Source organism: Tachyglossus aculeatus, chromosome 6, assembly GCF_015852505.1.
Source record: "Tachyglossus aculeatus isolate mTacAcu1 chromosome 6, mTacAcu1.pri, whole genome shotgun sequence".
Classification (NCBI taxonomy): domain Eukaryota; kingdom Metazoa; phylum Chordata; class Mammalia; order Monotremata; family Tachyglossidae; genus Tachyglossus; species Tachyglossus aculeatus.
In genome coordinates this window covers 6833984-6860114 of record NC_052071.1, presented here as the reverse complement: position 1 = coordinate 6860114, position 26131 = coordinate 6833984, and the positions used below count along the sequence as shown (strand labels likewise).

General features: G+C 55.6%; 1 protein-coding gene across 1 annotated transcript; it reads right to left on the bottom strand.

Moving 5' to 3' along the window:
- Positions 1-8359: 8359 nt before the first annotated feature.
- PGRMC2 (progesterone receptor membrane component 2) lies at positions 8360-25730 on the bottom strand. The gene is made up of 3 exons (XM_038748431.1): positions 25346-25730; positions 11004-11159; positions 8360-9394 (listed from the first exon to the last, which is right to left on the bottom strand). The coding sequence occupies exons 1-3, from the start codon at positions 25728-25730 to the stop codon at positions 9297-9299; spliced, it is 639 nt and encodes a 212-aa protein (XP_038604359.1). The 3' UTR covers positions 8360-9296.
- Between the last annotated feature and the right edge of the window lie 401 nt (positions 25731-26131).

Here is a 26131-nt window from a genome sequence, read left to right as displayed (position 1 = left end):
AAGTAGACACATTCCCTGCCCACAAGGAGCTTAAAGTCTAGAAACTGATGTAGTAGTCAAGGAGGGATAGGATAAGTGCTTGGATTAATGAGGTAGCAGTTTGGATGGGGAGGAAAGGGCAGGTCGAACAGACGAGATGCGGTGACTGACTGAACACGTGGGTTGAATGAGAGATGACTTGAGGATAATGCCAAGGTTACGGGCTTGAGAGGCAGGGAGGATGGAGGTGCCGTCTACATTGACGGGAAAGTCTCTAGGACGGGGTTTGGAGGAGAAGGGGAGGGGTCCTGGTTCAGACACGTTTAGTTTGAGGTGATGGAAGGACATCCAAGTAGAGATGTCCTGAAGGCAGGAGGAAATGTGAGACTGCAGAAAGGGAGAGAGATCAGGGCTGGAGACGGAGATTTGGGAATCGTCCGCACAGAGGCGGGAGTTGAAGCCGGGGGAGGAATGAGTTCTCCGAGGGAGTGGGTGGAGATGGAGAAGAGAAGGGGACCAAGAACTGAGCCTTGAGGGACCCCCGCGGTTATGGGGTGGGAGGCCGACGAGGAGCCCGCCAGAGAGATGGGAGGAGAATCACGTGAGGGCGGTGTCAGTGAAACCACGGCTGGATACCGTTTCCGAGAGAAGGGGGTGGTCAACCACGTCAAAGGCAGCTGAAAGGTCAAGGAAGATAAAGATGGAGTAGAGGTCGACTGAAACATCTGGTCTGTCAGCTAAATCGGCCCACGAGCCCACTTACTGCTGAAATACAGCCCCTCCACACACATCAGATGGAAACAACTGACCAAGGCAGGACAGACTTGTGTATCCCAAGAGTATAGGGCTTCACAGCATCATTAAAATCTACCCTTTCCTCTCCATCCAAACTTCTACCACGTTAATCCAAGTCCTTCTCCTGTGCCGCCTGAATTACTGTATCAGCCTCCTCGCCTCCTGCCTCTCCCCGCTCCGGTCCAGACTTCACTCTGCTGCCCGGATCATTTTTCTACAAAACCATTCAGTCCGTGTTTCCCCACTCCTCAAGAACCTCCAGCGTTCAGTAAATACCACCGAAGGATTAGTTTCCAGAACCCTCTCTGTCTATCCCAGGGATTTTTCCGGGCCCACAACGAAGCGGATCGGGGGAGGAGAGCCTTGGAAAATGGGATTTACCTCCCCAGGAAACGAAAGCAAGAGTTCTCACTGGCCTATTGTGCCCGCTCTGAATGAGACCGATTAAAGCCAGGAAGCGTCCGAGGGTGGGCTCTGTGGCCACCCTTCCCTCCTGCCTTGGGCATGGACATTATGTCATCCTCCTTCCTCTGTTAGCCCTGGTCCTGGGCCATCACAGAACCAAACCCCAGTAACGATCATTCGGGGGTATTTATGAAGCGCTTATGACCGTACTGAGTGCCGGGGTAGGTAGGAGAATCATCGGGTCCCACGTGGGGCTCGTCGTCTAGAGGGGAGGGAGAACGGGGATCGAATCCCCATTTTCCAGATGAGGAAAGCGAGGCACAGACCAGGGAAGTTGCCCAGGATGCACAGCGGGCAAGCGGAGGAGCCGGATTAGAACCCAGGTCCCCGACCCGTCGTGGCACGCTGATTTTTGAGGTCACGGTAGGGTGGGGGCTCCTCGGGTACCGCTGCCGTGCCAGCCCATGCCCACCGGACCTCACCCTCCGGGCTCACCCTCATTCACTGAGGAGCAGCACGGCCTAATGGACAGAGCCCCGGGCCTGGGAGTAAGGACCTGGGTTCTAATCCCGGCTCCGCCACTTATCTGCTGTGCGACTTGGGGCAAGTCACTTCACTTCTCTGGGCCTCAGTTTCCTCATCTGGAAAATGGGGATTCAGACTGTGAGCCCCGTGTGGGACAAAGACTGTGTCCAACCCAGTCACCTTGGATGTACCCCAATGCTTAGTACAGTGACTGGTATGTAGTAAGAGCTTAACAAATAGCACAATTCTTACTGTTATTAGAAGTCCCCTGCCACCCGCACTCGGGGGTCCGAGGGTCCCGGCCTGCGTCTCACCTCGTTCCACCGCTGATTCCGAGGTCGGCTTCCTGAGCGAGGAAGAGGAGCCATCAGCGAGGGAAGAAGTGTAGGAAGGGGGACCTGGTCTGGGGGGGAGAGTGGGAGAAAACTGGGGGGAAGGAACTGGGAGGAGGGGGAGAATGGGAGAACCAAAGAGGGGGAGAGAAAGGAGAGAGAGAAAGAAGATGGGAAGGGGGAAAAGAGAAAAGAGGGGAAGAGGAGAAGATGGGAAAGGGGAAAGAGAAGAGGAGGGAAGGGGAGGGAGAAAAGGGGAGTGGGAGAGGAGGGGAGAGGTGATGAGGACCACAGAGGGGTTGGAGGTGAAGGAAGAGAGAGAAAAAGTGGAGGAGGAAAGAGAAGGGGAGTTAGAGGGGACAGAAAGAGGAAGAAGAGGGTGGTACAGAGGGAGAAGGGGTGAGGAGAGTGTGAGGGAAGAGGAGAGGAGGAAAGGGAAAAGCAGGAGGAGAGGAGAGAAAGAGACAGCGGACCTTCAGCTGGCTTCCAACCCCCTTCTCTCCCCTCTCCTATTTCAGCCGGTCTATATATAGACCAGCTTCTCCACTGAGGTATCCAAGTCGTTGGCCCTCCTGAGCCTCCGGGTTTTGGGAAATCGTTTCCTTCCTTCACCCGAGAGGAGAAACGCAATCCACACAACCTCAAAGGGGCATCACGGTGGGAGAAGGCTTGGGGTCGGGGGAGACCAGCAGGGGTGGCGGGGCGAGTACCCGGGACGGAAGGGGACGCCCGGGGGAGCCGGAGCAAGGCCGAGAGTAGAGATGGGAGGGGGAGAGGCCAGGAGGCCAGGAGGAGACTGTGATGAGGCCGGGAGGGAGGGAGTCCACGGTAGCGGTCTAGCTGTGGGAAGAGCGGGGACCAGGATGGGGGTGGGAGGCAGGAGCGGGTTGCTGGTCAGGAAGGAGCAGGCAGGATGTGGCCGGAAGCTGGATGTGCCGCGGGACGGCAACCAACAGCCACACCAAGATGGCCATTTCCTGGGACGGGGAAGAGTACACCACTCAAAAAACCTTCTTATGATACTTGTTAAGCGCTATGTGGCAGGCACTGTACTAAGCGCTGGGGTAGATCCAAGCTAATCAGATGGGACACAGTCCCTGTCCCCCATGGGGCTCGCGGTCTTAATTCCCATCTGACAGATGAGGGAACCGAGGCCCAGAGAAGTGACTCGCTTGAAGTCCCACAGCAGACAAGCCCCAGAGCCGGGATTAGAACCCAAGTCCCTCTGACTCGCAGGCCCGAGCGCTATCCGTTAGGCCGCACCGCTTCTCTGGTTCTCCTCGGGGACCGAGTGGTGCTGCGTTGACTACCCTTCCACCCACCGCTGCTGCGGCCCATGTTGGGAAACTCTTTCGCAGTCAGAGTTGGAGAAAACCCAGCTGTGAGGAAGGCAAGTTCAGAACTGATGTTGAACTGCAAACAACTCGACTAATTACAACACAGGCTCATTCTTCCACAGGTTTCAGTGCAGCGCTGAGCACACGACAGACACAACAGACACTGAATGATCCCCCTGCCACTCGTCTGCTGTGTGGCCCCGGGGTAGTCGCTTCACTTCTCTGGGCCTCAGTTCCCTCATCTGAAAAATGGCGACTCATTCCTTGTTCTCCCTCTAACTTTGCCTGCCAGCCCCGTGCGGGACCTGATGATCCTGTACCTACTCTAGCGCTTAGTACAGTGCTTAGCACATAGCAAGGACTTAACAAATACCACAATGATTATTATTATTATCACGATGTGGCAGCTTCAGTCTTGGTGATCGTGGGTTCTAATCCCGGCTCCGCCACTTGTCAGCTGTGTGACTTTGGGCAAATCACTTAATTTCTCTGTGCCTCAGTTACCTCATCTGGAAAATAGGGATTAAGACTGTGAGCCCCACGTCGGACAACCTGATCACCATGTATCTACCCCAGCGATCAGTACAGTGCTTGGCACACAGTAGGTGCTCAGCCCCTTCCTTCCTCTCCCCCTCGTCCCCCTCTCCATCCCCCCCATCTTACCTCCTTCCCTTCCCCACAGCACCTGTATATATGTTTGTACATATTTATTACTCTATTTATTTATTTATCTTACTTGTACATGTCTATTCTATTTATTTTGTTAGTATGTTTGGTTTTGTTCTCTGTCTCCCCCTTCTAGACTGTGAGCCCGCTGTTGGGTAGGGACTGCCTCTATATGTTGCCAACTTGTACTTCCCAAGCGCTTAGTCCAGTGCTCTGCACACAGTAAGGGCTCAATAAATACGATTGATTGATTAGTTTAATGTCACTCTTTCACACTTCAGGCCTTTCCAATGTCCTAAAGCCACTAACTGAAACATTTCCACATTTATTCATTCATTCACTGAGCACGCACTGTGTGCAGAGCACTGGACAAAGCACTTGGTAGACTACAATAAGCCCACAGCAAGCTTCTAGTCTACCCTTTCTATCCTCCCTCGGCTCTCACCTACGGTTTATAAGAGATCACGCCACTACTTCCAATCCACTCATCGCTTAGAGCGGTGCGTAACACATAGTAAGCGCTTAACAAATACCATAATTATCATCATCAGTGGCATCGACTGCGTGCTATGTGCAGAGCACTGGACTAAGCGCTTGGGAAAGGACGATAGAACAGGATTAGCAGACGTGTTCCCTGTCCGCAAAGTAGGGCCTCGTGGCGAGACCCCAGGCCTGGGAATCAGAAGGAAGTGGGCTCTAATCCCAGCTCTGCCACGTGTCTGCCGTGTCACTTCACTTCCCTGGGCCTCGCTTTTAGTTCGTCTGCAAAATGGGGATTAAGACTACGTCCGAACTCATTTGCTTGGATCTACCCCAGTGCTTAGAACAGCGCTTGGCACGCACCAAGCTCTTAAATGTCAAAATTATTATCCTGAATAAAAATCACATTAAAAAAAAAGTCGAGAGGCAACTATTGAGGCGGCAGGCCTCCGGGACAGATTTAGCCGCACAAAACACGTGCTTCGGCCTCCGCCCTGGCTGGGAGAGTGCCAGGGTGGAGCGTACAATGAACCATCCAGGGATTAGGAGCCCTGCTTCAATCAATTGTATTTACAAAGCGCTTGCTGTGGTCAGAGAACCCAGGAGTTCCCCAAATCTGAGCTCTGGGGCTCTGTTGAATCCTCCAAAGCGGGCCATTCACAAGGACACAGACACACACACACACTTTGCACAGCTGTGCATCCGTAGGGGTAGAACGTGTTGCAACAGGGTGACAGTTGCCCAACTTGGCTACCTCCTTGCTGCCTTCACCCAGTTGTTGTAGTTTATGATATTTGAGTGCTTCCTATGTGCCAGGCACTGAGCACAGTGCTTTGCACAAGGTAAGCGCCCAATAATGATGATGATGATGGCATTTGTTAAGCGCTTACTATGTGCAGACCACTGTTCTAAGCGCTGGGGGGGATACAAGGTGATCAAGTTGTCCCACGTGGGGCTCACAGTCTTAATCCCCATTTTCCAGATGAGGGAACTGAGGCTCAGAGAAGTTAAGTGACTTGCCCAAGGTCACACAGCAGACATGTGGCGGAGCCGGGATTCGAACCCATGACCTCTGACTCCAAAGCCCGTGCTCTTTCCAATGAGCCACGCTGCTTCTCCTAATAAATACGACAATGAATGAGGCAGATACGAGCTCAGCAGGTCAGACACAGTCCCTGTACCGGTTTAATAATAATCACGTTGGTAATTTGCTACGTGCTATGTGCCAAGCACTGTTCTAAGCGCTGGGGGGGATAAAAGGTCAGTAAGGTTGCCCCACATGGGGCTCACAGTCTTCGTCCCCATTCTACAGATGAGGGAACTGAGGCACAGAGAAGTAAAGTGACCTCCCCAAGGTCACCCCCCCAACAGCACGGCCTGAGTCCCGGCAGGCCTGGGACTCTGAGGACCTCGATTCTCATCCCGGTTCTGCCAATTGTCTGCCGTGTGACCTTGGGCAAGTCACTTCACTCCTTCCGTAGACTTTAAATTTACGGGCAGGGGAACACGTCCGCTAATTCTGTGGAACTGTTCATTCCCAAGCGCTTAGTATAGTGCTCTCCACATAGTAGGCACTCTGTAAGTATCATTGATTGACGGAGTCCCCGTGTCTCCGTTTTCTCAACTGTAAAACGGGGATTCTCCGTCCTCCTCTGTGAGCCCCATGTCAGTCAGTCGATCGTAAATACTGACCGACTTCATAAGCACTGGGGTTGATACAAGTTAAAGACACGGGACACGGTCCTTTAGTGCACTCTCCCCAGCGCTTAGTACAGTGCACGGCACACAGCAAGCACTTAACCACTACCCTAAAAAGCAAAAGAAACCCCACTTTTTCACCTCACCCATTCATCACGGCTGTGTGACCTTGGGCAAGTCACTTGACTCGGACTCAGTCCCCTCTTCTTTAAATTGGGGATGAAGATTGTGAGCCCCGTGTGGGACAGGGACTGCGTCCAACCTGCCTGGCTTGTATCTACCCCAACGCTTAGAACGGTGCTAGACTTATTTAAGGGCCCAACAAACACCATTTTAATTACCGTCTGCATAAAACTTACCAGAACGCTCAGCAGATCTCACTAGAATGAAGTCCAACTTCCAAGACGTCCACGTCGCTCCCGAACGGGACTTGCTTCGCCGTCACCACGGGGGGCTTCTGGGAGGCCTGGAGGGTGGGCACTGCTTCACTGCTTCAGCGCTACCGCTTTTCACACCTTCTTCCTCTGTGCTTTTTCTTTTTTAACGGGATTTGTGAAGCGCTTCTTACGTGCCAGGCACTGTTGTGGCGCCGGGGTGGATCCCAGATTGGACCCCGTCCCGGTCCCAGTCTCACTCCCCATTTTGCAGAGGAGGGAACCGAGGCGCAGAGAAGCGAAGTGACTGGCCCGAGGTCACCCAGCAGACAAGTGGCGGAGTCGGGATTAGAACCCAGGTCCTTTGGACCCTGCCAGCCCACCCGAGATGCACGTGAGCTATGTAGGCTCCAGGGAGCTGCCTAAAAGCGCGGACGGGGCTCCGGGGAAGCGGTGCGGCCTAGTGGATAGAGCCTGGGCGTCAGGAGGACCCCCCGGGTTCTCAACTCTGTGGGACTTGGGCAAGTCACTTCCCTGGGCCTCAGTTCCTTCATTCGTCAGACGGGGATTGAGACCGCGAGTCCCACGTGGGACACGGACTGTGTCCGATCTGACTGGCTTCTATCTTACCCCAGCGCTTAGAACAGTGCCTGGCACATACTAAGTGCTTAACAAATACCATAAGAAAAAAAAAAAAGGCAGAGGGAGGGTAGAGCCCATAGCCCTGGGCCAAAGATAATAATAATAATAATAATAATATTGGCATTTATTAAGCGCTTACTATGTGCAAAGCACTGTTCTAAGCGCTGGGGAGGTTACAAGGCGATCAAGTCGTCCCACGGGGGGCTCACAGTCTTCATCCCCGTTTTACAGATGAGGTAGCTGAGGCCCAGAGAAGTGAAGTGACTTGCCCAAAGTCACCCAGGTGACAAGTGGCGGAGCCGGGATTTGAACCCACGACCTCTGACTCCAAAGCCCGGGCTCTTTCCACCGCGCCACGCTGCTACTGTACCCTCCCAAGCACTTGGCAGTGCTCTGCATGCAATAAGTGCTCAATAAATATAACAATGAATGAATGGGTGGTGAGGGAAAAATAGGGAGGTGGGGCGGGGAGGGGCTCCCTGATTAGCAGGTGCAGGTATCTGGAGGCTGGAAGACTTCTCCCTGGGGCTCTCCGTTGAGGCCCTGCCTCCAGCCCCTGCCCCCCCAAATCGGACCGGCTGGGACCCCCCGCCCGAAGAGGTGGCCTGTGGGGGTAGACTGACCCCAAATGGGTGTCCGAGAGCGGAGCAGTGGCTGTCCCGGGGCCCGACGCCGTCGCGCTCCTCAAGACGGAGGCCTGAGGAGGCCCCGCCCGACACCAGTGCCCCCCAATCCAGCTGCCAGCCGCTCTCCCTCCACGCCAGGCGTGGCCCCGCCACCGCCAGCTTCTCCGGGGGCACCGGGAGGGGGGCAAACGGAGGGGAGGGGGTCCCCACCTGAGCCACCTGAGGGGAGTTCGGATGCCACCGGCCGATCCGGCCCCGACCTCTCTCCACGCCTCCCCGCGGCCCCGGCCCGGGGAAAAAGTCCGACGGGCCCCCCGTTTTGGTTCGTTATCCATGCTTTATTAAAATGGTTCTCCTATTTACAATATCTGCAGAGACAAATCCCTCCCAAGTCTTGCGCGCCCACGCACACACGCACACACACACGTACACACGCACAGGCGGACACCCAGCTGTGCCCCCCCTCCCCAACCCTCCAAGCCCCCCCACCCCCCCCCCACCCCAGCTCGATTCCATTCCAGGAGATGTGAAGGTTGGGGTGGGGAGGGGAGGAGGGGGTCACAGACCCCAAAGCGAGGCGGCGGCTTTGGATGACAGGTTCTTTTTTTGTTTTTGATTATTTAGAAAAAAAAAACAACACAACGGCAACAACAAAAAAAAAAAAACCGACACGAAAACTCACGTAAAGGGAGCGGCGGGGGGGGGGGTGGGGCGAGATTGCTTTTGGCCGTTCCGAGGCGGGTGAAGTCCTTGTGTATCGACAGATACGGCAGTAACACTGAGGCAGTCCCCTCCCTTGGCCGCCACGCCCGGGCAGGCCTCCGGGCCTGCCGAGGGGATGACGCGCTCCCGTCACTCCCGGGCTGCTTGTAGTGACTTGGGGGGAGGGAGGGGAGGGTGGGGGACGGGGAAGCGGGGGGCCTTTGCCTTAAAACAATTCAAGTCTACATAGGTGAAATAAGGCACGATTAATACCGATTGGACGTTGGGGAGGGGCGGAGGGGACACCGGAAGCAGAGGGCTCTGGGAACGCAACATCTCCTCTCGGGGGGCTTCGCCCGCGCCCACCGGCCGGGGGAGGGGGTGTCTCCGCCGGCCCGCTTTGGAATATCGGGGGGGAAAGATGCCCCCCCACAATCGGAGGGTGCAGCACAGACTAAAGGTAACACCGCTAGCTTCGGTGGCTCGTTTAAATGCGTTGGGGTGTTTTTGTTTGTTTCGTTTTCGGGGGCGTGGGGGGGGGGGGGGGGATTGTTTTTTTTTACACCAAAGAAGAAAAAGAAAAAAGGGTCAGAACCCCGGGGCCCCCCAGTTCCTCCGAGGAGTCGCCCCTCGGCCCGGCCTCTCGCTGGGGGGGTGGGGATCCCCCCGCCGATTTGTGGCTGCCGCGGGGAGGGGGAGACCCCGGAGGGCCCGGGCTTTGGTTGCGGACAGAGTTCACTCCTGTTTGCTGTGATCCTTGGTGTCCTCCTCGTCCGTGTACTCGGAGGGCTCCTCCCCGGGCTTCAGGAGCCGGCCCACGTAGTCGTACTTCTCTGCCGGACAGACGGGCCGCCCGGACGTCAGAGAGGCCGCCCTCCTCCGCCTCCTCCTCGGGGCCGGGGACCATGAGCCTGCTAACCCGGGGCCTCTCCCCAACGCTCAGTCCAGTGCTCTGCACACAGGAAGCCTGTCTACTCGCTTTGTCGTCTGTCTCCCCACTTCTAGACTGCCAGCCCATTGCTGGGTACGGACCCTCTCTAGCTGCTGCCGAATCGTACTTTCCAAGCGCTTAGTACAGTACACTCTGCACACGGTAAGCATTCAATAAATACGACTGAATGAATAAAAATAATAAGGATGACGGCATTTGTTAAGCGCTTACTATGTGCAAAGCACTGTTGTGAGCGCTGGGGAGGTTACAAGGTGATCAGGTTGTCCCACGGGGGGCTCACGGTTTTAATCCCCATTTTATAGATGAGGTCACAGAGGCCCAGAGAAGTGAAGTGACTTGCCCCAAGTCACACAGCTGACAGTTGGCGGAGCCGGGATTTGAACCCATGACCTCTGACTCCAAAGCCCGGGCTCTTTCTACCGAGCCATGCTGCTGAATGTAGCTCGAGGCCGGGGACTTTGTCGGCTTAATGCAACTGTCCTCTCCCAAGACCTCAACTGTTCCTAATTATTGAGCACTTACGGTGTGCAGAGCACTGTACTGAGCACTTGGAAAGTACAGTTCAGGTTCAGTCCGGGGCTCTGCAAGTGGCAGGCCGGCTCTTCCTTGAGGGTGGGGACTGTGCTTAACGCTGTTGTCCTTTCCCAAGTGTTCAGTCCAGTGCTCTGCGCAGCGTAGGCCGTCTCTTCCTTGAGGTCAGGGATCGGGTCTGCTAACACTACTGTCCTCTCCCGAGCGCTCGGTCCAGTGCTCGGCACACAGCGGACCGTAAACTCCTTGAGGGCGGGGACTATGTCTACTATTTTTTTTCCCCACTGTATTTGTTAATATTTTTATTATTATTAACTTATTATTTTTATTTTTAATAAGTTAAGGCACTTACTTTGTGCCAGGCGCCGTACTAAGCGCCGGGGTAGATCCAACCTAATCAGGTTGGACACAGTCCCTGTCCCACATTTGATGACTGAGGGAACTGAGGCCCAGAGAGGTGAAGTGACTCGCCCAGGGTCGCCCAGCAGACAAGCGGTGGAGCCCGGATGAGAACTCAGGTTTCCCAGGTCCGGGCTCTATCCATTAGGCCACACTGCTTCGCATGCTACTAATTCTTCTCATCTTCCAAGTGCTTAGAACAGTGCTTTGCACGCAGCAGGGACTCAGTCAATCCCACTGAGTCGATCCAACGAGGGAGCAGGCGTGGGAGGAAAGGTAGGAGCAGCACGTTATATTTAGTGAGTGCTTCCTCTGGGCAGAGCACTGTACTAAGCGCTTGGGAGAGGACAATATAACTATATGACAGATGCGTCCCCCTGCCCACGATGAGCTTCCCGTCTCCAAAAGTGTCAATGTAGAAGGAGGGGACGGGCTGCTCACAAGGTGCCCTGGGCCGGGGTGGTGGGGGGTGTCTCTTACACCTCTCCCCCGCACCCCGGAGTCAGAGGGGCAGGGGTCTGGGGGGGGGTCCGGGGGAGCGGAGGGTGGGGGGTGGGTACCTTTGAACTGCATCTCCCACTCGCGGACGCTCTCCATCTGCACGGGATTGAGGTCGGACAAGTCGTCGTACTCGTCCCTGAGGGCCTCCTTGTCCAGGCAGAACGTCGCCAGGCCCCGCGATGCGTCGCGCCCGGCGAAGATGCCGTAGGGGCCCGCTGCCGGGGGGGGGACACGGACAAGGTCAGAAGGGGGTCATCCAGACCCTCGCGCCGCCCCGAACCCGCTCATTAAACACCACCCGTGTTAAGTCTGACGGACCCTCCCCGGTCAGCGGCCCAACGCCCCGTGCCAGGCACGATCGGCCGGACCCCCTGCTCCCTGGGTGCGTAAGTACCACCCATCGGCTGCCCGGCCCTGCCTGGGCTCTGCTCTCACCTCCTGCCCCTGGCCTCAGTCACCCCCTCCGCCAACCAATCCATCAATGTTATTTATCAAGCGCTTACTATGGGCAGAGCACTGTACTAAGCGCTCGGGAGAGCGCCATCCAACAGGCGGCGGACCCGTTCCCCGCCCACCACGAGAGGCAAGTCCACAATCTTTACAAAACGGTCTTTACTGAGCAGTTATTCTGTGCAGGGCACGGTGCTTTGCGCTTGGGAGAGCGTAATCCAGCACAATGAGTGGACACATTCCCTGCCTACCGTGAGCTAAGAGTCTATAATTAATCAATCAGTGGTATTTACTGACCAGTTACAGTGCGCAGGGCACTGCACTGAGCGCTTGGGAGAGTCCAATACAACAGAGTCAGCAGACACGTTCCCCGCCCGTGAGGAGAGTACGGTCTAGAGTAAGTCTAGGATGCAGTAAGCGCTCAACAAATGTCACTGGTGGACTGATCTGGATGGGCCGGCGCCCCAACCACAGCCCCGAACCGAGGCAATCAATCAATCAATCGTATTTACTGAGCGCTTACTTTGTGCAGAGCACTGTACTCGATCGATCCATCAGTGCTGTTTACTGGGCGCTCGCTCTGTGCAGAGCGCTTGGGAGCACACAGTAGGGCAGAATCAGCAGAGAGCGGAGGTCGAGACATCCGGGCCATGGGCCCCGAGGGGACCGCGGACCCAAGGCGAGGATGCGGGTCGGCCCGAAGCCTGCCCGGGGACCTCGTCCAAGTCACCTGACATCTCCGGGATTGGGCCGCGAGCCCCGAGGGGACAGGGCTCGGGTCCAACCTGAGCGGCTCGGATCTACCCCAGTGCTCAGTACAGTGCCTACTGTGCTGAGCACACTCTGCTCCTCCGGGGTCAACTTTCTCGCTGTCCCTCCATCTCGTCTATCCCGCCGCCGACCTCCCGTCCGAGTCCCGCCTTTGGCCTGTAACACCGTCCCTCCTCCTGGTCGACAATTTCTCTCCCCGCCTTCGAAGGCCCACCGCCTCCAAGAGGCCTTCCCTGACTAAGCCCCCCTTTCCTCTTCTCCCACTCCCTTCTGCGTCTCCCTTTATCCGTCCTCACCCCAAGTCCCACACCACTTCTGTTCTTCTGTGCTTCTAGAGGGCGGGGGGCACGGATGGGGACATTTCCATCAGCGGCCTCCTGCTTCGCAGCCAGATGGACAGACAGACACACACACACATCTATTGCACGGCCCGCCCCCTCGTCCATCATTTTTGTCTGTCAATCGGTGGAGCAGTGGAAGTCTCCCCTGACAGACCCCCACCCCCCCAGCAAAGGCCACAGGAGAACAAAGGAACCAAACCCACCCCTCTGCCCCACCCCAAACTCCGGCTTACCAGACAACCGGTGCCGGGCTGCATCCAACCCGATTAGCTTGTATCCACCCTAACGCTTAGGACCGTGCCTGCCACACAATGATGGCATTTGTTGAGCGCTTACTGTGTGCCAAGCACTGTTCAAAGCATTGGGGTGGGGATATGAGGTGATGGGGTTGTCCCAAGTGGGGCTCACAGTCTTCACCCCCATTTTACAGATGAGGAAACTGAGGCCCAGAGAAGTGACTTCTCCAAAGTCATACAGCTGATCAGCGGCAGATTAGTACCCACGACCTTTGACTCCCAAGCCTGGGCTCTTTCCACTACACCTCGCTAACCCATACGGCCATTATTGATTATTATTAAGCAACTGCCGGGGCCGCTCGGGAGGGGCCTGGAGGGGCCGTAGCAGGAGCGAGAGGTCAGCTGCCCCTTTCCCCACCTGCACGGAAGCACCATCGCCCCCAAAACGGGCAGGGGCCCCCACCCCCCACCGGGCCCGGCGGTCCCCGCGGCCTCTGACCGGGGTCCACGACGACCAGCGGGAGCAGAACAGGCCGCTCCCCACGGGGGGGGACACCCCGACGCCCGTGCGGGTTTGAGGGGAAGGGGCCGGGACCTCAGGGAGGATGGACAGACGGACCGGAGGGGGTGGGGATCCGGGCTGGGGCGGCCACGAGACGTGCCGACACCGCGGGACCAGCCGGAGTTTCCACCAGGCGGGAACGGGACCTAGTGCCAACCATCAGAAGGACCCGAGTACCCCCCTCCTCCTGCCGAGGGACCTTGGGCAAGTCACTCCCCTCCTCTGGACCTCGGCTTCCTCACCTGTACAACGGGCATCCAATCCCTGCCCTCCCTCCAGACTTGCCTATGAGCTCCAGGTGGAATGGGTACTTAGCTTCACCCCGGCACTTACAACCACGTTGGACAAGTAGTGAGCGCTTAACACATACCACGGTGCTTATTCTTCAGTCCCCCCCGGGTTTGGGGGCGGGGGGCGTCTCCCCTCTTGGGCCAGGCAAGCTCCAGCCCGCTGCCCACCGTGCCCCTCCCTGCCTCTCGCTTTGGCCCGTAACCCACGGGGACGTCGAAAGCCCGGGCCTGGAGGGAAGTCGGAGCGTCCATCCCTTCTGCTCCACCGCTTCCATCCCCCCCGGCCCCTTCCCCCTCTCACACCCGAGGCCAGGGGTCCGAGGGGACCCCCTCCCACCCTGCGGGACCTCCAAAAGGCCCCGCTGACACCTGGGCACCTGCCATCTGCGCCTCATTAAGGCTCTTGATTATATCCCTCAAGGCAGCTTCATTTGGGGGTGGGGACGGGGAGAGGAGACTTGGGGAGGAGTTCCTAGTGGGGGAAGGGGCAAGGAGGGACGTTTGATATTCGCCTCAACCCCACAGCACTTGGGTCCGGATCTTTAAATTACCTTATTACAAGCCACTTATCTATTCCTATTCATAATGAGAACAATAATGGTGCCTGTTAAGCGTTTACTATGTTTCAAGCAGCGCCGGAGTAGATCAAAGCTAATCGGGTCGGATGCCTTCCCTGTCCAGCTCACGGTCTTCATCCCCATTTGACAGATGAGGGAACTGAGGCCCAGAGAAGGGAAGTGAGTGGCCCAAGGCCACTCAGCAGACAAGCGGTGGAGCCGAGACTAAAACCCAGGTCCTTCGGACTCCCAGCCCGGGCTCTATCCACCAGTCCACGCTAATGTTTGTCCCCCCGCCGTCAGGTAATCATTCATGTTTATTGGGCACTTACAGTGTGCAGAGCACTGTATTATCAATCAATCGTATTTATTGAGCGCTTACTGTGTGCAGAGCACTGTACTAAGCGCTTGGGAAGAACAAGTTGGCAACATATAGAGACAGTCCCTACCCAACAGTGGGCTCACAGTCTAAAAGGGGGAGACAGAGAACAAAACCAAACATACTAACAAAATAAAATAAATAGGATAGATATGTACAAGTAAAATAAATAAATACATAGAGTAATATGTACAAATATATATACATATATACAGCTGCTGTGGGGAAGGGAAGGAGGTACAACGGGGGGGATGGAGAGGGGGGCGAGGAAGGAGGGGGCTCAGTCTGGGAAGTCCTCCTGGAGGAGGTGAGCTCTCAGTAGGGCCTTGAAGGGAGGAAGAGAGCGAATGCCATTATTAATTATTATTATTATTATTATTATTATTATTAAAAACGATCCAGGCAGCAGAGTGAAGTCTGAACCGGAGTGGGGAGCGACAGGAGGCAGGGAGGTCAGCCAGGAGGCTGATACAGTCCTCGAGGTGGGAGAGGAGAAGTGACTATGTGCTTGGGAGAGAACAAAAGACGAAGGTAACAGACACATTCCCTGCCCACAACGAACTTATAGTATAGAGGGAGACACAGACAAGGATATAAATGAATAAATGACAGATCTGGACATGAGAGGACGCAGAAGGGAGTGGGAGAAGAGGAAAGGAGGGCTTGGTCAGGGAAGGCCTCTTGGAAGAGATGGGCCTTCAATAAGGCTTGGAAGGGAGGGAGGGTGATGGCCTGCCCATCAGATAGGAGGAGGGAGGGCGTTCCAGCCCACAGGCGGGACGCGGGCCAGAGGACGGTGATGAGATAGATAGCTCGAGGTACAGGGAGGAGGTTGGTGTTGGAGGAGCAAAGTTTGCAAGCCGAGCTGGAGCAGGAGAGTAGCGAGGGAAGATAGGGAGGGCTGAGCCGACCGAGGGCTTTAAAGGACAGTACTGTACAGTGTAGACTGTGAGCCCACTGTTGGGTAGGGACTGTCTCTATATGTTGCCAATTTGTACTTCCCAAGCGCTTAGTACAGTGCTCTGCACACAGTAAGCGCTCAATAAATACGATTGATGATGATGATGATGTAGACTGTTCTGCATACAATAAGCACTCGATAAATATCACTGATGGATGGAACAGTGTCTTTTTTTTTAAAAAAAAAAAAGGTATTTGTTGAGCACTGACTCTGTGCAGAGCGGCCCAGTGGCTAGAGCCCGGGGCTGGGAATAAGAAGGACTTGGGTCTGCTGTGGAACCTTAGGACAATCACTTCCCTTCTCTGGGCCTCGGTTCCCTGACCTGCAAAATGGACACTCAGATCACGAGCCCCACAAGGGACAGGGACTGCGTCCGACCTGATTAGCTTGGATCTACCCGAGTGCTTAGTGCAGTGACTGGTACATAGAGCTTAACGGAGCCTGTAAAAAGAGAAAAAAAACCTAGTGCTCAGTGGACTGTGTCTATTAACTGGTACGACCGAACAGTTGTGGTGTAACTAGAGGTCGACGGCGGGAGACCTGGAGGTGGAAAATGTGACCCCCGTGGAATCTCGGGGTTCCCGTCTCCCCGTCTCCCCCGGCTTGGAGGGGGGAAAGACACAACGGGACACCGAGTCAGGAGACCAGCGCTTCACGGATTGCTCGAAACACGGGGAGCCAGACATCGGCGTGAACGGGCGGCTAGAGCCCGGGCCTGACAGTCAGAAGGATCCGGGTTCTAATCCTGCCTCAGCCCCTGGTAGGCTGCGGGACCTGGGGGAAGCCGCTTCGCCCCTCTACAACGTCAGCTCGTCGAGGGCAAGGCTACTGTCCTCTCCCAAGCGCTCTGCACACAGAAAGCGCTCAATAAATACGAGTGACTGACTCTCCGGGCCTCACTTTCCACACCTGTAAGACGGGGATGAGACCCCTGCCCCCTCCCCACACACCCCTCCGTCGACTACTCCTCTGACCTCGCTCCCCTGAAGCACTCTGATGCTCGCCCCGACCACACTTTAAAATCCCCATTTTACCAGAGGAAACTGAGGCCCAGAGAAGTGAAGTGACTTGCCCAAAATCCCACAGCAAGCCATGGGCAGAGCCAGGATTAAAACCCAGGCCCTCTGACTCCCCGGGCTGAGCTCTATCCATTAGCCCACGCTGCGTGTCTCCTTTATTTCAGCAAGTCTCGCCCTGTAGACTGTAAGCTCCTTGTGGGTGGGTAGCGTGCACCGTCCCTGCCCAAGCGCTTAGTACTGTGTTCTGCACATGGTAAATGCTCCATAGGTACCACTGACTGGCTGATGGACCTCCTCAGTCCCTGAACCAAATGGGCTTGTTTTCCACTTACCCCAGTGCTCAGCACCTTCCGGGCACTAAAGAGGAGCAGTGTGGCCTAGCGGGTAGAGCCCGGGACTGGGATTCGAAAGGGCCTGGGTTCCAATCCTGACTCTGCCGCCTGTCTGCTGAGGGACCTTGGGCGGAGTCACTTCCCTTCTCTGGGCCTCGGTTCCCTCATCCGTCAAATGGGGATGCAGACTGCGAGCCCCATCAGGGAGATGGACTGTGTCCAGCTCAACTGCGAGCCCCAACAGGGAGATGGACCATGTCCAACTCAATTCGCTCGCATCTACCCTAACACTCAGTAAGCTCTTAAATACCACAACTATTTATTATTATTATTATTAACGTGAGCCCCATGTGGGACAGGGACTGTGTCCAGCCTGATTAGCTTGTATCCACCCCAGTGTCGAGCACAGTGCCTGGCGCAAACTAAGCGCTTAACAAATACCGGGGCCCCTGGTTATCCTGGAAACTGGGCAGAGCGACACGGCTATCCCGTGAAACTGGGCACGAGGACGCAGTTATTTAAAACTGGGCACGACGACAGAGCAATCCTGCAAAACTGGGCACGACGACAAAGTTATCTTGCAAAACCGAGCACGACGACACAGTTACCGTGTAAAACTGGGCTCGACAGTTACCCGGCAAAACCGGGCACGACCACCTGGTTATCCCGCAGAACTGGGCACGACGGGCCGGTTATCCTGCAAAACCGGGCGCCTCGCCACCGGCGCCTGGCATCGATGGGTCTTTCTGTGAGAGCCGGGCCACCTTCCCGGCCCACGGACCGCCTGCTGCCCCGGCCTCGCCCGAGGGCCAGAAGTCAGTTCATCTTGCCCTGCTGCCTGGCACGGTGCTTGGCGCCTAGCATGGGCCCAACTTGGGCCCCCGTTGTAGGGGTGAGGCTGAAGAGCAGCAGGGCAGTGGCCGTCAGCCAATTAATCAATGGGATTTATTGAGCACTTTGTGCAGAGCACTGTGAGAACAGTATAACAGTGCTCTAATAAGGGGGCAGAGAATTACCAGGTAAAAACCTTGTATTTGATTTGCCTCCTTCATCTACCCCGCCCTCAGCCCCAGGGCACCTCTGTCCATATCCATTATTCGTTTCTCTGGATTACCGTCCATCTCCCGCTCCAAACTGCAAGCTTGTTGCAGGCAGGGGATGTGTCTACCTATTCTGTTATACAGTCTTCTCCCAAGCGCTCAGTACAGTGCTGCGCACACAGGAAATGTGCCTATCAACTCTGCCGTACTGCCCTTTCCTAAGCGTGTAGCAGTCCCCCTTTCAGACTGTGAGCCCACTGTTGGGTAGGGACTGTCTCTATACGTTGCCAAGTTGTACTTCCCAAGCGCTTAGTACGGTGCTCTGCACACAGTAAGCGCTCGATAAACACGATTGATGATGATAGTATGGTGCTCTGCACAGAGTAAGTGCTCAATAAATACCACTGACGGATTGAGAGGGCAGCGGACGTGTCTACCAACTTGTTGTACTGGACTCTCCCAAGAGTCCAGGACAGTGCTCGATCAATACAACTGATTGTAGACCGTGGTACTGTCCTCTCCCAAGCGCTCAATCCGGTGCTCCGCACACGGTAAGCGCTCAATACATCCAAATGTTGGATGGTGGGCAGGGGACGCGTCCACCATCTATGTCCACTGCTGTCCCAAATGCTCCACCCAGTGCCCTGCATCATCATCATCAATCGTATTTATTGAGCGCTTACTATGTGCAGAGCACTGTACTAAGTGCTTGGGAAGTACAAATTGGCAACATATAGAGACAGTCCCTACCCAACAGTGGGCTCACAGTCTAAAAGATAAGTGCACACGATAAGTGCTCAGTAAATACAATAAATACAATCGATGGATCGACTGTGGGCAGGGAACGTGTCCAGAGGGCTTTTTGGATTGTCCTCTCCCCAAAACTTAGTCCGGCGTTCTGCACTCGGTAAGCGCTCAGTAAATACGGTTGGTGGATCGAAAGCTAGGAAAGCGTCCACCACCTCTGTAGTCTTGTGGTCTCCCAAGCATTTGGTCCAGAGCTCCGCACACGGCAGGCGCTCAGTAAATACCAATAGGGGGGATTGTGGGCAGGGAATATATCCACCCCACCCCCTCTGTTGCCTGGTGCCCTCCCAAGCGCTCGGTCCAGTGCTCCGCACCTGATAGGCGCTCAATAAATACAACTGGCGGATTGCGGTCCAGAAACGTCTCTGCCGTCCGGTGCTCTCCCAAGCGCTCCGCCCATAATAATAATGATGGTATTTGTAAAGCGCTTACTATGTGCCAAGCGCTGTTCTAAGCGCTGGGGTGGAAACACGGTAAATACTCCGTCTGGGGCTCCGAACAGAGAAGTTGCGTGGCTTAGTGGCAAGAGCCCGGCCTTGGGAGTCAGAAGGCGTGGGTTCTAATCCCGCCTCCGCCACTTGCCAGCTGTGGGATTTTGGACAAGTCACTTCGCTTCTCTGGGCCTCAGTTGCCTCATCTGTCAAATGGGAGATCAACACTGTGAGCCCCACGTGGCTCTGATGACCTTGTATTTCCACCAGTGCTTAGAACACAATAAGGGCTTCGCAGGTACCAACCCTGTTATTATGATTCTCTGGGCCTCAGTTCCCCCATCTGTCAAATGGGGATGAAGACTGTGAGCACCACGTGAAACACCGTGATGACCCTGTATCTACCACAGCGCTTAGAACAGTGCTGGGCACCTAGTCAGCGCTTAACAAATGCCATCATTTGTTAAGGAGAAGCAGTGCGGCTCAGTGGAAACAGCCCGAGCTCGGGAGTCGGAGGTCATGAGTTCCAATCCCGGCTCCGTCACTTGTCGGCTGTGTGACCTAGGGCAGGCCACTTCACTTCTCTGGGCCTCAGTTCCCTCCTCTGTCAAATGGGGCTGGTGACTGTGAGCGCCCTGCAGGCCCCCCCGCCACCCCGATGACCCTGTATCAACCTCAGCGCTTAGACCAGTGCTGGGCACCTAATAAGCACTAAACAAAAACCAACATATTATCATTATTCTTCTCTGGGCCTCAGTTCCCTCATTTGTCAAATGGGGCTGGAGACTGTGAACGCCACGCGAGACACCCCAATGGCCCTGTATCAACCTCAGCACTTAGACCAGTGCTGGGCACGCAGTCGGCGCTTACCAAATACCAACATTATAATTATTATTCTCTGGGCCTCGGTTCCCTCCTCTGTCAAATGGGGCTGGAGACTGTGAGGGCCACGAGAGCCCCCGTGACGACCCTGTATCAACCTCAGCGCTTAGCCCAGCGCTGGGCGCCTAATCGGCACTGAACAAAAACCAACATATTGTTATCGTTATTCTCCGGGCCTCCGTTCTCTCATCTGCCAAATGGGCTGGAGACTATGAGGGCCACGCGGGCCCCCCCGACGACCCTGTATCAACCTCAGCGCTTCGACCAGTGCTGGGCACCTTGTCGGCACTTACGAAATACCAACATTATTATTCTTCTTCTCTGGGCCTCAGTTCCCTCATCTATCAAATGGGGATGAAGACTGCGAGGACCACGTGGGACACCCTAATGACCCGGTATCAACCTCGGCGTTTAGCCCAGCGCTGGACACCTAATCGGCGCTTACCAAAAACCAACATATTATTATCGTTACTCTCTGGGCCGCCGTTCCCTCATCTGTCAAATGGGGCTGGAGACTGTGACCTCGAGCCCCCCGATGACCCTGCATGTAGACCAGCGCTGGGCACCTTGTCGGCACTTACGAAATACCAACATTATTATTCTTCTTCTCTGGGCCTCAGTTCCCTCATCTATCAAATGGGGATGAAGGCCGTGAGGGCCAAGCGGGCCCCCCGACGACCCCGTATCAACCTCAGCGCTTAGCCCAGCTCGGGGCACCTAATAATAATAACAACGACGGCATTTATTAAGCGCTTACTATGTGCCAAGCACTGTTGTAAGCGCTGGGGAGGTTCCAAGGTAATCAGGTCGCCCCACGGGGGACTCACGGTCTTCATCCCCATTTTACAGATGAGGGAACTGAGGCCCAGAGGAGTTAAGTGACGTGCTGAATCGGCGCTTAACCCAAACCAACATATTATTATCGTTGTTCTCTGGGCCTCCGTTCCCTCCTCTGTCAAATGGGGCTGGAGGCTGTGAGGGCCACGCAGGCCCCCCAGACGACCCTGTGTCAACCTCAGCGCTCAGCCCGGCGCTGCACGCCTAATAATAATACTAATGATGGCATTTATTAAGCGCTTACTATGTGCCAAGCACTGTTGGAAGCGCTGGGGAGATTACAAGGTGATCAGGTTGCCCCACGGGGGGCTCACAGTCTTCAGCCCCATTTGACAGATGAGGGAGCTGAGGTCCAGAGGAGTTAAGTGACGTGCTCAATCGGCGCTTAACCAAAACCAACATATTAGTGCTTAATCGGCGCTTAACCAAAACCAACATATTATTATCGTCATTCTGGGGGCCTTCGTTCCCTCCTCTGTCAGACGGGGCTGGAAACTGTGAAGGCCACGCGGGCCCCCACGATGACCCTGTATCAACCTCAGCGCTTAGCCCACCGCTGGGCACCTAATAACAATAATAATGGCGTTTATTGAGCGCTTACTATGTGCCAAGCACTGTTGTAAGCGCTGGGGAGGTTCCAAGGTGACCAGGTTGCCCCACGGGGGGGCTCACACTCTTAATCCCCATTTTACAGATGAGGGAACTGAGGCCCTGAAGAGTTAAGTGACATGCTTAATCGACGCTGAACCAAAACCAATGTATTATTATCGTTATTCTGTGGGCCTCCGTTCCCTCCTCTGTCAAATGAGGCTGGAGACTGTGGGGGCCACGCGGGACCCCCCGAGATGACCCTGCATCAACCTCACCGCTGGGCACCTAATAACAATAATAATGGCATTTATTACGTGCTTACTACGTGCCAAGCACTGTTGTAAGCGCTGGGGAGGTTCCAGGGTGATCAGGTTGCCCCACGGGGGGCTCACCGTCTTCATCCCCATTTGACAGATGAGGGAACTGAGGCCCAGAGCAGTGAAGGGACGTGCTTAATCGGCGCTTAACCAAAAAACCAACGTATTATTATCGTTATTCTGTGGGCCTCCGTTCCCTCCTGTGCCAAAAGGCGCTTAGAACAAACCCACCGTTGGGTAGGGACCTTCTATGTTGCCAACTTGTGCTTCCCAAGCGCTTAGTATAGTGCTCCGTACATAGTAAGAGCTCAATAAATACGACTGAATGAATGAACAGTGCTTTGCATCTAGTAAGCGCTTAACAAATGCGAGGCTATGAGCCCACTGTTGGGTCGGGACCGTCTCTCTATGTTGCCAACCTGTGCTTCCCAAGCGCTTAGTACAGTGCTCCACACACAGTAAGCACTCAATAAGTACGACTGAGTGACTGAACAGTGCTTTGCACCTAATAATGAGAGACTGTAAGCCCACGGTTGGGTAGGGACTGTCTATGTTGCCAACTTGTGCCTCCCAAGCGCTTAGTCCAGTGCTCCGCACACAGTAAGCGCTCAATAAATACGACTGAATTAACGAACAGTGCTTTGCACCTAGTAAGCGCTTAACAAATGCGAGGCTGCGAGCCCGCTGTTGGGTCGGGACCGTCTCTCTGTTCGTTCTGTCGTATTGATTGAGAGCTTACTGGGTGCGGAGCACTGTACTAGGCGCTCGGGAAGGCCAATTCAGCAACAAAGAGAGGCCATCCCTGCCCACAGCGGGCTCACAGTCTACCAGCCTGTGGCCAACTTGTGCCTCCCAAGCGCTTAATACAGTGCTCCTCACACAGTAAGCGCTCAATAAATACGACTGAATGAACGAACAGTGGAAGGCCAATTCAGCAACAAAGAGAGGCCATCCCTGCCCGCAGCGGGCTCACCGTCAGCACACAGTAAGCGCTCAATAAATACGACTGAATGAACAAACAGTGCTTTGCACCTAGTAAGCGCTTATCAAATACGAGGCTGCGAGCCCGCTGTTGGGTCGGGACCGTCTCTCTGTTCGTTCTGTCGTATTTACTGGGCGCTTACTGGGTGCGGAGCACTGGACTAAGCGCTCGGGAAGGCCAATTCAGCAACAAAGAGAGGCCATCCCTGCCCGCAGCGGGCTCACAGTCTACAAGCCTGTTGCCCACTTGTGCCTCCCAAGCGCTTAGTCCAGTGCTCCACACACAGTAAGCGCTCAATAAATACGACTGAATGAACGAACAGTGGAAGGCCAATTCAGCAACAAAGAGAGGCCATCCCTGCCCACAGCGGGCTCACCGTCAGCACACAGTAAGCGCTCAATAAATACGACTGAATGAACAAACAGTGTTTTGCACCTAATAAACGCTTATCAAATGCGAGACTGCGAGCCCGCGGTTGGGTCGGGACCGTCTCTCTGTTCGTTCTATCGTATTTACTGGGCTCTTACTGGGTGCGGAGCACTGGACTAAGCGCTCGGGAAGGCCAATTCAGCAACAAAGAGAGGCCATCCCTGCCCACAGCGGGCTCACAGTCTACCAGCCTGTGGCCAACTTGTGCCTCCCAAGCGCTTAATACAGTGCTCCTCACACAGTAAGCGCTCAATAAATACGACTGAATGAACGAACAGTGGAAGGCCAATTCAGCAACAAAGAGAGGCCATCCCTGCCCACAGTGGGCTCACCGTCAGCACACAGTAAGCGCTCAATAAATACGACTGAATGAACAAGCAGTGCTTTGCACCTAGTAAGCGCTTAACAAATGCGAGACTGCGAGCCCGCTGTTGGGTCGGGACCGTCTCTCCGTTCGTTCTGTCGTATTTATTGAGCGCTTACTGGGTGCGGAGCACTGTACTAAGCGCTCGGGAAGGCCAATTCAGCAACAAAGAGAGGCCATCCCTGCCCACAGCGGGCTCACAGTCTACCAGCCTGTGGCCAACTTGTGCCTCCCAAGCGCTTAATACAGTGCTCCTCACACAGTAAGCGCTCAATAAATACGACTGAATGAACGAACAGTGGAAGGCCAATTCAGCAACAAAGAGAGGCCATCCCTGCCCGCAGTGGGCTCACCGTCAGCACACAGTAAGCGCTCAATAAATACGACTGAATGAACAAACAGTGTTTTGCACCTAATAAACGCTTATCAAATGCGAGACTGCGAGCCCGCGGTTGGGTCGGGACCGTCTCTCCGTTCGTTCTGTCGTATTGATTGAGCGCTTACTGTGTGCGGAGCACTGGACTAAGTGCTCGGGAAGGCCAATTCAGCAACAAAGAGAGGCCATTCCTGCCCACAGCGGGCTCACAGTCTACAAGCCTGTGGCCAAATTGTGCCTCCCAAGCGCTTAGTCCAGTGCTCCACACACAGTAAGCGCTCAATAAATACGACTGAATGAACGAACAGTGGAAGGCCAATTCAGCAACAAAGAGAGGCCATCCCTGCCCGCAGTGGGCTCACCGTCAGCACACAGTAAGCGCTCAATAAATACGACTGAATGAACAAACAGTGTTTTGCACCTAATAAACGCTTATCAAATGCGAGACTGCGAGCCCGCGGTTGGGTCGGGACCGTCTCTCCGTTCGTTCTGTCGTATTTATTGAGCGCTTACTGGGTGCGGAGCACTGGACTAAGCGCTCGGGAAGGCCAATTCAGCAACAAAGAGAGGCCATTCCTGCCCACAGCGGGCTCACAGTCTACAAGCCTGTGGCCAAATTGTGCCTCCCAAGCGCTTAGTCCAGTGCTCCACACACAGTAAGCGCTCAATAAATACGACTAAATGAACGAACAGTGGAAGGCCAATTCAGCAACAAAGAGAGGCCATCCCTGCCCACTGCGGGCTCACCGTCAGCACACAGTAAGCGCTCAATAAATACGACTGAATGAACAAGCAGTGCTTTGCACCTAGTAAGCGCTTATCAAATGCGAGACTGCGAGCCCGCTGTTGGGTCGGGACCGTCTCTCCGTTCGTTCTGTCGTATTTATTGAGCGCTTACTGGGTGCGGAGCACTGTAGTAAGCGCTCGGGAAGGCCAATTCAGCAACAAAGAGAGGCCATCCCTGCCCACAGCGGGCTCACCGTCAGCACACAGTAAGCGCTCAATAAATACAACTGAATGACCAAACAGTGCTTTGCACCTAATAAACGCTTATCAAATGCGAGACCGCGAGCCCGCGGTTGGGTCGGGACCGTCTCTCCGTTCGTTCTGTCGTATTGATTGAGCGCTTACTGTGTGCGGAGCACTGGACTAAGTGCTCGGGAAGGCCAATTCAGCAACAAAGAGAGGCCATCCCTGCCCGCGGCGGGCTCACAATCTACAAGCCTGTTGTCCCGAGCGCTTAGCCCAGTGCTCCGCACACGGTAAGCGCTCAATAAGTGCGACTGAACAGTGCTTTGCCCTTAATAATGCGAGAGTGCGAGCCCGCTGTCGGGTCGGGCTGTTGCCGACTTGTGCCTCCCAAGCGCTTAGTCTTGGTAAGCGCTCACTAAATACGACTGATCGATCGATCGATTGACTGATGGTGACCCGCCGCCGGCCTCCTCACCGGGCCCGTAGAACTTGTTGCCCTTGGAGACGTCGAAGACCTTTCCGTGGACGGCCAGCAGGAGGCGCGGCCCCCCGCGCCCGTCGAACTGCCGCAGCTGGTCCAGCGTGAAGTCGCGCCGCTTCATGCGGGGCAGGGCGGCGGCGGCGGCGGCGTCGTCGGAGGCGGACGGGGACGACGACGACGACGACGACGACGACGACGAGGAGGAGGAGGACATCCCGGCCCCCGCCCCGGCCGGGCGCCCCCACAGCCGGTAGGCCCCCACCGCCACCGCCACCGCCAGCAGCGCCACCGGGACCCACAGCCCCGCGACGCCCCCGCCGCCCCCGCCGCCGCCGCCCCCCTCAGCAGCGCCGCCTTCTTCCTCCGTCGCCGCCGCCATGCTGCCTTCCTCACGGCCTGACGGACTGACCGACGACCGCCCGCGCGCCCCCCGCCCCCTCACCCCATTGGTCCAAGCCCGCCTACGTCACCACGCCCCGCCGCGCGCATGCGCCGCCCCACCCCACCCAGGCGGCCGGACAATGACCGCTCCCGATTGGATGGCGCCGGGACGTACGTTGCCGTCCGTCGCGCGCATGCGCCTTCTTCTCCTATTCCCCCCCCACTCCTCCCCTCGCGCGCATGCGCCCCTCGCTCATCATCCTCCTCATCCTCATCATCATAATGAAGGCATTTATAAAGCGCTTACTATGTGCAAAGCACTGTTCTAAGCACTGGGGAGGGTACCCGTGCCCTAATAATAATAATAATAATGGTATTTATTAAGCACTTACTATGTGC